Source organism: Anolis sagrei, chromosome 4, assembly GCF_037176765.1.
Source record: "Anolis sagrei isolate rAnoSag1 chromosome 4, rAnoSag1.mat, whole genome shotgun sequence".
Taxonomy (NCBI): Eukaryota; Metazoa; Chordata; class Lepidosauria; order Squamata; family Dactyloidae; genus Anolis; species Anolis sagrei.
In genome coordinates this window covers 185,874,512-185,889,379 of record NC_090024.1, presented here as the reverse complement: position 1 = coordinate 185,889,379, position 14,868 = coordinate 185,874,512, and the positions used below count along the sequence as shown (strand labels likewise).

Here is a 14,868-nt window from a genome sequence, read left to right as displayed (position 1 = left end):
AAGATTCAGCTATATGTTGATTTAGTTAATTGGATGTGAACACTACTCTTGAAGAGTCGGAAGCGACTGAACGAATAAACGACAAACTAGTCTTGCAGTGTTGTGGTATTTAGCAAAGTCCAGCCTGACTTATTCTAAGGCAGATGTGAAAAAGCAACCCATGGCTCCATGTCTTCCTGGCCTCCTTTCTATTCCTCCTTAGCCCTTACCCCACCTAAAATGTTTTTTGTTTTTAAATCTGCACAATAGATTTGTGCAAATGTCTAAATCAGGTACTAGATGACATTCAGAAACCTTTTACTGTTGCCAAATTTTCAGCATCCTAACATTGAGCTCTCCAGCAAAGGATCGCTGCCTTGTCACAGCGCTGAAGCTTGAGCACCTCAATGATGCCACGAGTGAAACCATGAAGGGTCATGGCAGAAGGGTCAGACCAAACGCGATCCATGGGGATGGTAATGACAACCCACCCCAGCATTCTTACCAAGAATGCTGGAGAAAATGGAAGGGAAAAGATGGATGGATGGTATCCTTGAAGTGACTGGCTTGACTCTGAAGGAGCTGGGGGTGGTGACGACTGACAGGGAGCTCTGGCGTGGGCTGGTCCATGAGGTCACAAAGAGTCGGAAGTGACTGAACAAATAACAACAAACATTGAGCTGGTTTAATGGGTCAAATTCTTACCCCTGCGAGTAAAAGTGACTTGGACTCCATTAATTTTTGAAAAATTTGTATTTTTTATTTGTGAAATACTACTGGTGTTTGCATGCCTTTAAAAAAGATGAATTGCCATTTCTAGAGGGCCACTTCACACTTTCCTGACAAGCAAATGATCAGTCTAGAGAATCTCGTAAATAGGGAACTGCTCAGGAATGATTTGCTCAATTCTGAGACGTAGAGAGTTGGTCAGCATAGACATTAGGGTTCTCAAAGGCTTGACAGAGACCAAGGAAACAATGTTTGGGGTTAGTTCCTCTGTTGCAAAATGAAAGGAAATAAGAAAAGACAACACCACTTCCTGTTTACTCCATGCGCCTTTATTGATACAGGAACTGTGTAAAAAGGACAGCTGTTTGTACTAATTCAGGCACGTTCTGATTACAGCATAAAGCATTTTCTTTTTAATTAGGAGGGGAGCTTGTGTGTGATTATGTAACAAATAAACAGCAGCTTCTCTGCAGGAGCAGTTTATTGTGAGGTAAATGCACACTTCTGCATAGTTAATACGGCTTCTCTTATGGCTGTGCTACCATTACAGGGATATCACATTTAAGCCACACTTGTATGGCTTTATAGCTTCTATTACAAGCATACACAATGCAAAATGTTTAGGAGTTGAATAATAAGGGGATTTCCCAGGCCTAGGCCATTCCACTGTATTGATGTTTTGACCATTAAATTTTGGGCATGCAAGCCTGGAGATTCTTGGAGCTGTAATGTTATTTCAAAACCTTTCAGTTTCTATGCTCTTTTGGTGCTGCTCCCCTCTCTAGTTTTCTACCGGGATGTATCTCTGGGTAGCTTAGCAGAGGAAGGGTAGACAGCAGTACGTCAGTCCTTCGCATTTGCAGATTTAACTTTTGCGGGTTTGATTAATATGATTTCTAGGAATCTTTAGCTCCTCCAGTGTGACTATGAGCAGCCCCTACCTGAAGTTGACCATAGAGTTGTGCTAGGACGATTAAATACTAGACAAAATACTTCTCTAGGAATCTAGAGGTCCTCCAGCACAACTTGTCACACCGACGGACCTAGAGATTCTTTAAGTGTTTTCTCAAGTTTAAAAAACAGTACAAAGGCCCTGCACCACCAACCTCAGCGGATGTGGAGGGCCTGTTGTACTCATAACAAGAATCCTACAAACCTGCTGTGGAGGGGGGCAGCATTGCATTGCCGTCACTGGGAAGAGCTTTGACAAAAGGAAACAGGGAGCTATTGTACATTGCCAACCCATGAACTGAGGCCCTTCTGCCATCTTCAAAGGTACAGGACAACAGCACAATTTAGCACACAGGAGTCACAAACATTGTAGAAAAAAATGGTGGCTAAGAAGGGCATGGAGACTACAACTAAAATACATAAAACTTTCCCATCACTTCTCCACTGGCATTTGTTTTTAAAATACCTTCATTACACTGATTTTGGTCATCAGATCCAATGTAATAAAATGTATTTATTGGCAGAATAAATCGCATTTCCTGTCTTAGTACATGGTGAAACATGCCAACTTGGTACCTGGAGCAATGTTACAGTCCAGATTGCTCTTCTGATGCCAAAGAATGGCTATCAAGTAATGATCTGAGGATAGAAAATACGTCTTATTTCATGGCTTTTGATTCTGTTGTATTTATCAGCCCAATAAAATTCAGGTAGTAAGTGGTATGTAACAAATAAAATAAACTCCACATGAACCTTGCCCATGTGATCTGGGATAATAATCGAATGCAATAGATATATTGGCAGGAGTGCTGATTACATTGTACTGCAGCAGCATTGCATTTTGGGCCTGGCTTCAGTGACAGTTCGAACAGTATCTGTACAGTTCTTCTGTTCCTGTGGCAGCAAAGTTGCTTCTTAAGACTACTTTTTGTTAAAGAGGAGCTTGTTTTCTTGTATGCACCAAAAGAACTTCAGTACAAAGAGAAGGTCCTCTTGTCTCAGAAGGCTTAAATCCAGCAGACTTAAAATTTTCAGATGCTTCCCAGCAGTGGACCATGCTCAGAAAGTTCACTGAGACGCTTGTTCTCCTGCATCTCGATTAGGGCACTGCGCTGATTCACAACCTCCAGCAGTTGAGACAGGATCTTCTTTTCTGCCCGTTGGTCCTCACAAGTTTTGGAAGACTCTGTTTTGTTTTTGTTTTTAAAAAAGAACATGTTCACAACACAGCTTAAAGTGGGATGCTGTCAAACAATGTTGCAAAGCAAAAGCCAACAACTGATAGCTCTCCAGATATTTTATATTACAATTTCCATCATCCCAGCCTATATTAGCTGGGACCGATGGGAACTGCAATTCAAGATCTGGAGGGCCAGACATTCACTACCATTGCTGTTAACAGAAAGGTGAGTGTTTCAATTACCTACTACAGTTGAAGTATTTAACTAAGAGATTGTTCTGTAGGCATTCTATACTTGGACCTGACAATATCCCCCATCCCCAATTTTGATGGGGTAGATTTGAAGAGAAGCTTTAGCACATTTGACTGAATGTTCTTTAAAATGCTGCCAAGGATTTCCACTTGGATATCAATGGCTTTTATCCAAACATTAAAGGGTCCCTTCAGATTATGTCCATCACTTATAACCCACTTGGAGCAGAGATGCCAAACCTGTGCTTTTATCACAATTAGACAAATGCACTCCTATAAAGTTGGGCAAAGTGAACCTAGGCAAGCTAACATGACTTTAAATGAAGCTTCCCAGAATTACAGCCTTGTGTACTGAACAAACTGAACTAGCTAAAACTGACATCTCAGTTGCTATTCCAGGTAGCTATCGGGTGCAGTGCATAAACCAGTTATGTTAGTCAGTTATACCATTTTTAATAGAATAAAGAGGTGGTCCTAAGTGGGCAGCAGATCTTGTGCAAAACCAAACAGCACCACTGTCTCATCATAGGATTTTCACTGTAAAAGAAAGTGGTTTACCATTGCTTCTGTCTTCACAGTCCTGATGGGCCACTGCCTGTATCCACCAGTGTCACATGCAAACACCACGCTACTGCTGTTGCACAATAGTTTTATACATCATATTGAAGGGGCACCTTATTAATTGCATCTGCGGGAGTTAATCCTATGCCAACATATGGCTCTTTATAGTCAATATGTAGGCAGGTACTCCCTCCTCCATCCCTGCAGCCCATCCATGCCGGGATTGAGATCGACATCAAAGAAGCATCTGGCTATGCTCTACTGCTCTTGCCAGGCAAAGAATAGTATGAGGGATTGTAGCAACTCTGCAGTAGAGGTTGGTAAATTTCCAGCTACAATTCAGTGCAGAATTTCTATGGTTGGATCACAAAGGATTGCAACCTTAATCTGGCTCCTCAATAAAACCCTCTGGGCCTGAGAGGCCCTGCCAGCAGCAATAGTTCCATCAGCATATCCTCTTGCCTCATAGGAGCATTCAGACCCAGCACCGTGGAAAGATAGTGCAATGGTAGAAAACACTGATGGAAAATAACCAGTGTAGCTATCCAGATAATCAGGGTAACTGGAAGCTTTTGGGTGCAGCTCTGCTCCCACACTCACTGGGACTGCCCAGCTGCCATTTAGCTGGAAAGGTAGCACCATGGTAGGAAACACTGACTAAATGTAATCAGAGTAGCTATCCTTTGAGCACCTGGAGAAGAATCAAACTTTCCCCTCTCTCTGGAGTTGAGATTGAAGGCTGCTATTAGTTCCCCAGATGCACAACAGTGGTTAGGTGGGAAGTCGGCTTCAACTTGGTGGTGGATGAATGAGACATGTCCCAAGACATCATGTCACTTACAGCGCTACTAAGGTCATGCACACTCAAGGATGTGGCTTTCTTGACTCTCCACTTCCAATGCATCCTTCCTCCTTTTCCACTGTCTTCCACCTTGCCAAGCATTATTATCTTTCTCATCATGTGATACATTCAAAGTATGGCTGTTTCATCATGTTGTGCAAGAGGTTGGGCTTGATTTACTCTAAAACTGGGAGTCATGCCAACACAATCAACCAAGAAACCTTCTGAGTTTAATTTGCTCTGTTCACAAAAAACTTGTAATGTTTCGCATGCCCCTTGACTATGCTTAGTATTTATTTATGCCTCAGCAGAACTGTGGACTAATTCTTACCATCCATATTATAGTACCGGCGTAGTTCTTGGTCCAACTGGCATTGCTGCTCTTCTAGCTTCAGCTCTTGCACCCTAGGAGGCAAAAGAAATGAGAATTGAGAACTGCTTGGGTATCTGAAACTCATGAAGCACAAGGGATGCCCTCCCCTGTGAGGCCTCTCCATTCATTTCCTTTTGGTGACTAGCTATTCTCTCTACACTATGAGCTCAAGTAGCCTTATAAGCTAAAACCTAATGAGGAAGAGCTAGAAGGCAGGAGTGACAGCAGTCATGAATTAGTTATGTGTGCTGTACCTGACTCCAGTCAGGGAGACTCCAGAGACACTGCATGTGTTCCTTGTGGTAACAGATACTTGCACTATTTAGTGAATCTTCACTAAACACAGGATAGGACAGGAGAAATGTTTCTTATACAACAGTAAGCAAGATTTTCAACATTGGACAAAATCCTAGTATTTCTCACAATTAGAGCAGAACGACTAAATCAATAGGATTTCCTATGCGTTGACACCATTCCAGAATTGATTCAATTGATCTGCTCTTTTTGAGACTAACCAAAATGATTCCAGCCATTAGGGTTGGTCCAATGGCAGATACGTATCCATAGGCTGCTTGGGTTAATTCAAAGAGTTCCCAGTGTTGGTACATACTGCCTGCTGTAATAGTATTGTAAAATTAATCATTTTAGCTTCATGAAATAACCCATGACAGTCTATGGATACATGATTTTATTTCTAAAAACTCAACTATCTAAAATTGACCAAATGAAAGCTGTTAAAAACTGATTAAAAGAAACAAGATGAGAGCAATGCATTGAAAAGAGAGGATCAGGTTCCCCTTGACATTAGTTGTGTCCGACTCTGGGGAATGGTGCTCATCTCCATTTCTAAGCCAAAGAGCTGGCGTTGTCTGCAGATGCCTCCAAGGTCATGTGGACTCCATGACTGCATGGAGTGACATTACCTTCCCGCCTGAGCGGTACCTATTGATCTACTCACATTTGCAAGGTTTCGAACTGCTAGGTTAGCAGAAGCTGGTGCTGAAAGTGGGAGTTCAAACCGCTCCCTGGATTGAACCACCAACCTTTCGTTCAGCAGCTCAGCGGTTTAACCCGCTGTACCATTGGGAGCTCCTTAGAGAGGATTATATACCACTATAAAACCCCAACCTTTCGCACTCCCATTATGTTTGCTATTTGGTATGGTGAATGTGTTTGTACACTATTCAACAGGATGGCTTTTCTGGTTTAGGAAAAGGATCATTATATGACATTAAAAACAGTATACTTGTATGGGATGCTATGGGAGGCATCACAAAAGAAGCTGAAGGATATTTCAAGGCTTGCTCACAGACAGCATTAGCCCAGTTTCCAGACCCAATATAGAGGCATTTTTCTTAACAGTAAGCAATCAGAAAGCATGCCTATATTTTTTTTTAAAAAGGGCTTCTCCTGGACATTAACAGCATGGGGAGGAGAGGCAATTAAAGTGGCATTTCCCCCATATCCTCCCCAACAGGACATAGTGGGTATTTTTTTAAAAAGGCCCAGGGGCACAAAAAAGGCCCTAGGGGGTCATATGCAGCCTATGGGTTGTACTTTCCCCTCAGACATTCTAGGATTCCTGAGAATTGCCCTCTAACCCAGTAAGCTGCTGTTGGGCTGGGCCAATCCCTCTATGGAGTATTAGGTAAGAAATGGTAGGATCTATCAGCTTCTTACGCAATCATGAGGTCAGACTCTTCACACATCAGGCTGTTCTTCTTTTGGACCAGTGAGAGCAACTGGCTCATCCATGCCCTCTTCAGTTCAGACTCTGTTCCTGGAGGATAAAGGAGGTGAGAAATTATTCTAACAGAGCTGAAATACAAAGCAGTTTTAGCTTCTTGCTAGCTATTGTCCATAAGATACTGCCTCATTTCTATATGTCTTGGAGGTGGTCCAATCTCTCACCTGCCGCTTCCTGTAAATAACGTTCCAGTTTGATCCCCTGTTTCTCAAGGTCGCGGAAAGTCACTTCAATTTCTTCTAGCCGCCTCTGGATTGACTGCAAAGCCCAAGAGATCAAGAGTTAGTCAAAGCAAAGGAGGATATTGAAAATAGGAAGACTCTCACTTTGGCTGCAAAGGGGGGGGGGTGCCTGCTGGGATAGACAGGGCCCTTCCAGGGCTGGGATAGCAGTCAAGTGTTTACTTATTTAGCAAATGGAATGGAGTGACCAGTTTAGAATGTCATGTCTTTGGTGGCAAAATACAGAAATATCAGCAACAGTGAGAGACAAGTAAATAAAATCTTTTTTTTTTTAAATAATCTTTATTGAAGTTTTCAAATAGCATTAAAATAAGGGGATGGGTATAGGGTAGAAATAAAAAGAAATGAGAAGAAAAAAGGGAGAAAAAGGGAAGGGAAAGAAACAAAAAAGGGAAAGGAAAAAAAAAGGGAACCAAAAAAGGGAAAAAGAAAGAAAAAAAAATTAAAAGAAAAAATCTTGACCTCCTGGTGTCTTCCAAAAATCTTCTGTTCGTTCTTCTCTTTCAAAAAAAAAAAAAAGAGACAAAAGAATAAAAAGTAATCTTCTTTATCTTTCTTCTCTTCTATCTTTCTTTCCCTTCCTCTATGGTTTTCATCCTCGTTTCTCCTCCTGTCTCTAGATCAATATCTCTTTCTTCTTGTCCTTTAAATATTTGGTAACGTCTCTCCAGTCTGTTTCTTTTCTTCCAGTTTCTTTGTTTTTCAATAATAGAAAAGTGAGTCTGTCTAGATTGCTGATATCCAGCAATTTTATCATCCATTCATCTTCTTCCGGTGTTTCTGTTTGTCTCCATTTTTTTGCGTAACACATCCTTGCAGCCGTTACTGCTAGGAATAGGATCTTGTCCTTATTTTTTTCCATGTTGTTGTCATACATTCCTAACAGGAACAATTCTGGTTTCATTGGTAATTTAATTTTTAGCATATTTTGAATTTCTTTTCGTATCATCTTCCAATATCTTTTTGCTTTCTCGCAGGTCCACCACATGTGGAAATAAGAGCCTTCTTTCTTCTTACACTTCCAACAGGTCGAACTTGTGTTGTTATATATTTTCCCTAATTTTTTGGGGGTCAGATACCATCTTAATGACATTTTTATCCAATTTTCCCTAAGATCAGTGGCGTATGTATATTTTAATCTTTTTCTCCAAATTTCTTCCCACTCTGATTGTCTAATATTTCTTCTTAAATTTTCGTTCCATCTTTTCATATAGTTTTTATCTTTTTTAGATTCCAATTGCCATTCTAATAATTGTTTGTATATTTTTGTTATTAGTTTTCTCTCTGTTTCCAATATTCTATCCCAAAATTCTTTACCTTTTGAGAATCCTACTTCTTTATCTAACTTGTACCTCTCGTTAATTTGCCAATATTGTAACCATGATACTTTCCTATCTATGGTAATTAGTTCCTGTTGTTCTTTTAGAATTAATTCTCCTTGATAATTTTTCAAAATTTCCTTATATTTTAGCCAGTCGTTCCACCCCATACATCTCCTTTGATATGCCTCTAATGGTGACACCCATAACGGTGTCTTTGTGTAGAATTTCTTTTTATACTTTTCCCATACTTTTAGAATTGCGGATCTCACAAAATGATTTCCAAAATTTTTTTCTTTATCTTTCCCTTTATACCACATATAAAGATGCCACCCTCCTCTAAGATCTGTTCCTTCTAGTGTCAATAATTTTTTCTTTTTTAGCAGTGCCCAATCTCTTGCCCAAACTAATGCACTTGATTCATAGTATAATTTTAGATCTGGGGTTGCTAGCCCTCCTTTCTCCTTTTGTTCTATTAAATTATTGTAGTGGATTCTTGATTTTTTATTATTCCAAATAAATTTCGTTATATCCCTGTTCCAATCTTTAAATAATTTCATATTTCTTATTATTGGTAAGTTTTGAAAAATAAATATCATTTTCGGCAATATCTTCATTTTAATTGTTGCTATCCTACCCAATAATGATAAATTTTTATTCTTCCAATTTTCCATATCTTTTTTAATTTCCTTCCACTTGTTTAAATAATTATTTTGTAGCAGGTGTAGGTTCTTCGCTGTCAAGTATATTCCTAAGTATTTTAATTTGGTTACTATTTGTACATTCCATTTTTTCCCTATTTCTTTTTGTTCTTTCTTATCTATATTTTTTGTTATTGCTTTCGTTTTTTCTAGATTGATTTTGAATCCTGCCACTTCTCCGAAACTTTTTATTTCTCCTAACCATTGATCTAATTTGTTTTTTGGGTTTTCTATAATACATATTATGTCGTCAGCGAAAGCTTTATATTTGAAGTCTTGTCCCTGGATATTCGCCCCTGACAATTTTTTTTCCTCTCTTATTTTCCTCAGTAACACTTCCAGTGTTAGAACAAATATTAAGGGGGATAATGGGCATCCCTGCCTTGTTCCTTTCTCTATCTTTATTTTTTCAGTTTCCTCTCCATTTACTATGATTTTCGCCTCCTGATTCTCGTATATTGCTTCCACCGCATTTTGGAAATAGTAGCCCATATCCATTTCTCTGATTAAACTTTTAAAAAAATTCCAATTAACATTGTCAAACGCTTTTTCAGCGTCTATTGCCATAAACATTACTTTTTTTTGGTGATTAATTTCATAGTGTTCAATTAGGTCAATTATTGTCCTGACATTATCTTTTTGATATCTATTGGGTAGGAACCCTGCCTGATCTTCATATATGTATGTATTGAGTACCTTCTTCAATCTCTCCGCTAGAATATTACTGAAAATTTTATAATCTACGTTTAACAGGGAAATGGGTCTATAGTTTTTTACTTCCTCTGGATTAGAATTTTCTTTATATATTACGGTTATATTGGCTTGTTTCCATGAGTTGGGGATTTCCTTATTTATTCTTATGTTATTCATTACTTCCTTTAGATAGGGTACTAGTTCCTGTTGGAATATTTTGTAATAACCTGTGGATAGGCCATCTGGGCCTGGAGCCTTGTTGGGTTTTAGATTCTTTATTGCTGTTCTTATTTCTTGTTCCGATATTTCTTTGTTCAATATTTCTCTTTGTTCCTCTGTTATTTTTTGTATTTTCTGTTTCCCTAGATATTGGTAAATTTTTTCCTGATCAATTTTTTCATCCTGATATAATTCTTTGCAGAAGTCAAAGAATTGTTTTTTTATTTCCTCCTCCTGTGTATATTCTATGTCCCCATTTTTTATCTTAGCTATGTATGATTTTTCCTTTTTATTCCTTAATTTGTTGGCAAGCCATCTTCCTGATTTATTTGCGTTCAGGAAGTAGTCTTGTTTTATATATTTCAATTGTTTTTCTCTCTCTTCTAACTCCAAATGGTCTATTTGTTTGCGCAGGTATTCTAGTTTTCTTATTATCTCTTTTTTCTTTGGGTTTCTTTTTAAATTATCTTCTTCCTTTCTTATTTCTCCCATGATTTCCTTGGTTTTCTGACATTTTTGCTTATTTTTTATTGCCTTTTGTTTTATAAAACTCCCCCTCATCACTGCTTTACTTGCCTCCCATAATGTCAATATATTTGTCTCATGATTGTCGTTTATCTCAAAATATTCCTGTAGTGTTTTTCTATGTCTCTCTATATCTTCTTCTTTTTTTATTAGGTTTTCATCTAATCTCCATCTCCTTGTTTTTTCTGCTAATTCCATTTTTATTTCAATAGGGCAATGGTCTGAATCTATTCTGGGTACAATTTGTATGCTGGTCACTTTCCCTAAAATTTGTGGTGATGCCCATACCATATCAATTCTTGACCAGTTCTGAAATCTGGCCGAATAATATGTATAATCCTTTTTGTTACCGTTTTTAAATCTCCATATATCCTTTAGTTTTAATTTTTCTAACCACTTTGTCAATACTTTTGGTAGGTTCCCTTTGTCTTTGCTTTTTTTTGTTATATAATTTTGTTTACTTCTATCTAGATCCCTATCAATAACCCCATTAAAGTCTCCTAGAATTATCAATTGGTCATATGTTTGATCTTCTATATATTTCTTGAGATTTTCTGTAAATTTTATTTTCGATTCATTTGGCGCATAAATATTGCAAACTAATATTTTTTGGTTTTTAATTTTGATGTTGACTCCTAATATTCTTCCCTCCTCATCTTTGAAGGCGATTTCTGCTGGTATGTTTTTATCTATATATGTTACCACCCCCTTCTTTTTTTCTGGAGCTGCTGATACGAATGTTTGTCCTAATCCCTTATTTTCTAATTGAGCTATGTGTTCTTGCTTTATGTGCGTTTCTTGTAGTGCCACAATATGAAACCTTTTCTTTCTCAATCTGTTAAATATTTTATTCTTTTTCCCCGGTGCATTAATACCATTAACATTGTTTGTATATATTTTTAACTCATTCATCCTTGTTTTTCTTGTTCTGCTGTGTCTTCTTCTTCCTCCTCTTCGCCAATCTTCTCCCCTTCCTCTACCTCCTCTCCGTCTTTGTCCTCCTCGTTCTCTTCCTCTATTTGTCCTCCTTGCGCACCTTCTTCTGTTTGATCTTCTACTCTATGTTCATTCCCTTCTGGTCCATCTTGGTTATTGTTAAACTCTTTGTTTTCGTTCTCTCCCTTCTTTTCTAAATCTTCCTTATCATTGTCTCTTTCCTCTGTTCTCTCCTCTTTGTCTCTTTTCTTCATCTTTTCTCTCCTTAGTTTTCTCTCCGTCTCTACCTCCTCTCTTCTTATCTTCTCTAGGAACTCTTTTGCTCTTTCTACATTCTTAATCCAGTATCTTTGTTCTTTATACGTGGCCATTAGACCTTCTTCCCGTTCCCATCTATACCTTATCCTGTATCTTTTTAACTCTTCTGTTAGAAAATTATATTTTCTCCTTCTTGAGATTACTGCATTCGGGAATTCCTTTAATATAATGATTTTCTTTCCTTTGTAGTAGACTGTTCTTCTATTATTTATCTTCAAAATTTCATCCCTTGTTGTCTTTTTTGCAAAGTGCACCACCACGTCTCTAGCAACTCTGTTCTTCATTGCGAAATTCGTGTTCACTCTGTAAACTCTGTCTGTTTGATCTTGCATTTCCTGATCTGTATATTCTATTAACTCCGCTAATATTTCCACCACTTTGTCTCTTATGTTCTCCTTTGGATCTTCTTCTATGTTTCTCAGTCTCAACTGAAATTCCAGTTCTTTTGTTTCCATTCTCTCACACCTTTCTTCAAGTCTTGCCGTTTTTTGTTCTAGATTCTTCATTTTTTCTTGCATACCTTCTTGTGTTTTTTTAATCTCTTTCTTTTCCATTTTTAATTCCTTTAGTTCTTGCTGCATAAGGGTTAATTCTTTCTTAACTCCTCCTATCTCTTCTTTTATTTCTTTCTTCAATTCCATCATTTGTTCTTTAGATGTTTTTTGTGCCAAGTCTTGTTTGTCTTTTACTGTTTGAATCTCTTTCATAACTTTTTCAGTCATTTTTTCTAAAAGTTCCTTCAGGTTCTGTTCCTCTAGTAGAGAAACTCTTCTTCCTGTGGCTTTTGTTTCTCTCTGCTCTCTTTCTGTCTTTTCCATTTTTTCTGTCTTGTCTGTCTTGTCTGCCTTGTCAGTCTTCTCTGTCTTATTTCTTGTATTGTACATTTTTATTCCTTGTAGGGTTTATTCACCTTTATACTTTTCTATATACCAGTTCTTCTCTTGGTATTTTTGTCCTTTGTTTTCCCCTTCAATCAAAGATATATTGTTCTTATTGCAGTTTCACAGTTAATTTTTATCAATTTTTGTTGTATATATATGCTTATATATATGCTTCTATATTGTTATTATTTTTTATTAAATATTTTTCTTTTTTATTGTTATTATTATTGTTATTATTATTTAATTATTCTTGCCTCTCTTCCACCTCCTCACTTTTCTTCTACTATTCTCTGTTCTTCTTTCTTTCCACTCAACCTTTCTCTTTTTCTCCTCTCCGCCCGCCTGGTCTAATTATTTATTAACTCCCACGATCTTACCACCTTTGCGTTGAGTCCTTCTTTGTCCGTCTTCTTCTCTCCTTGGCTCACCTCGTTCTTTCTCTTTTTCTCTCTTTCCTGCCTTTATTCTCCGTTATTTTTTTTTCCCTTTTCTTTCCTGACTCCTTTTTTTTTTACTTCCTTGTTTGGGTTTGTCCAACTCTCGTTCCTGTTCCCGTTCTCGCGGCTTTTTCTCTCTCTTCGTAGTCTCGCGCTATCTTCTCTCTTCTAGTTCTCACTGTCTCACGCTATTTCCCAGCCTCTTCACTTCTCGCGTTATTTTCCTGGCTTCCTGGTTTCTTCTCACTCCTCAATTCTCGTTTCTATTCTCGGACCTTTTGTCTTCTCGCGGGATTTGCTATCCCCCGGCTTCCTCCTCCTCCCTCCTTCCTGCTTTCTCGCCTCGTGGCGTTCCCCGGCGGCTTGTCCTCCTCCTCCTCCTGCTTTTGTCCTGGACTCCACCCTCCTCCTCTTCACAGTCACAACAATTCTATCTCAAGGTCAGCTTTCCTCTTTTGTTTATAATTAATCTAATTACATATATATTGTAGTACTGCCTTATTACATAAACATTAGCACAGCTTTCCTTGAGATTCCCTGCATTCTGTATTTATCTAGTCTCTGTAAATTCTTGAGTTTCTGTGGGTTAATTTTGAATATAGCTCAGTATATATTTTGAGCTTTAAATTGCTTTTGCAGTTCACAGTTCCTCCCCGATTTCTCCCAGTCTCTTGTCTGTTACTCGTTTGAGTTTTAAACCCTTTAAGTTCTTTTTCCAAGTCTGTTTTCTGATCCTCCCACCTCCACACTCTTCCGTATTTTAGGTCACTCTATATTCTCTGTATATTCTGTAATTTACGATTCTCCCTTTATCTTCTTATATCTTGGCTTCCCTTCAAAACCCTTTCAATTTCTTTCAGACTCTATCAGATTCTTCTTTCAGATTCTTTTTTCAGACTCTTTCAGGCTCCTTTTAGACTCTTTATGCTTTAGGCTTCCTTATCTTTCCCACTTTTCCACCACTTTTCTTGTTTTCCTTTTTTGTATTCTCCAGCTATATTTAGACCTCACCAAAGTTCTTTTTCAATACTTTATTGCTTATTTATTTGTCTCTGGTACCTCCTCTCTTCCTCCTTTTTTCTTCTTACTTTCCCTTGACTTTTTCATAAGTATTCTTTCTTTCCCAGGGAAAGACTTTAAGGTTCTTTTCCGACACCCCCTCCTTCCTTATAGTTATTCTTACCTCCTCCTCTCCTTCTCTTTTGCTTTAAAAGAGCATGCGGTCGGAGAAATGTAGACTTACTGTCCACTGCGTTTGGGGCGATCCGCCGTACCTTGGGGTCAATACCGGGTCCGTTCAGGGATCCTCTCTTGAGGAGGGGACCCCCTTTTGGACCGTCGGCTAACCCACCCGGTTTCGCTGTTCCTCTCTGCCTCGATCCACAGAGGGGAAGGGAGCCAAGCTCTACCCGACCAGCCCCATCGCTCACACACTTTGCAGAGCTTTAGTGCATGCGTCTCTCCGCCATGAGCATGCACCCGGAAGTCCCAGACAAGTAAATAAAATCTATGGTGGTCTAGAGCAATGGGGGAAAGACTGTGTGAGAGACCTGTTCAGAAAGAGTGTGCAATTGAAGAGAGGGCAGGAGTAACTATCCCCACCTCAGCTTTAATAGGGGAGCAACATAATGTTTTGGTGGCCATCATTATGGCCAATCTTAATCCCTTTTTTCTGGGTTTTATGGTGCTAGGAAGCTCTGCGGAGGTGAAGAAAGTAAACCATGCCGTTTGCAGCCTTTAGTGGGGATGATCAAGGGATTAGTCTTCAATTGAAGCTGAACATCAGTACTTTAAAGACAACTGGGTCTGGGGGTTCTGGCGGCTTCAGGGCATGTGCTTTGGGGTTGGTATGACACCCAATTTGCCCATGTCTGCTATATAGGATCCTTTCAGGGCTCCAAAACAGGGGCAGGAGAACATGGCTGTGCATATCACATTAAAGCCAGGATCGGGGTGATATCAAGACTTGGAACTGGACATTTCA

The 14,868-nt window shown here is 38.8% G+C and overlaps 1 protein-coding gene across 1 annotated transcript in view; it reads right to left on the bottom strand.

Moving 5' to 3' along the window:
- Window positions 1–1,015: 1,015 nt before the first annotated feature.
- The window catches only part of MICAL1 (microtubule associated monooxygenase, calponin and LIM domain containing 1), a 64,708-nt gene continuing 50,855 nt past the window's right edge, over window positions 1,016–14,868 (bottom strand). Inside the window, exons 21-24 of the mRNA XM_060773203.2 lie at window positions 6,778–6,871; window positions 6,547–6,646; window positions 4,825–4,898; window positions 1,016–2,845 (exon numbers count right to left, since the gene is read on the bottom strand). Of these exons, the coding sequence (XP_060629186.2) occupies window positions 2,691–2,845; window positions 4,825–4,898; window positions 6,547–6,646; window positions 6,778–6,871 (423 nt within the window). The 3' untranslated portion in view covers window positions 1,016–2,690. The remainder of the gene's footprint in view (window positions 2,846–4,824; window positions 4,899–6,546; window positions 6,647–6,777; window positions 6,872–14,868) is intronic.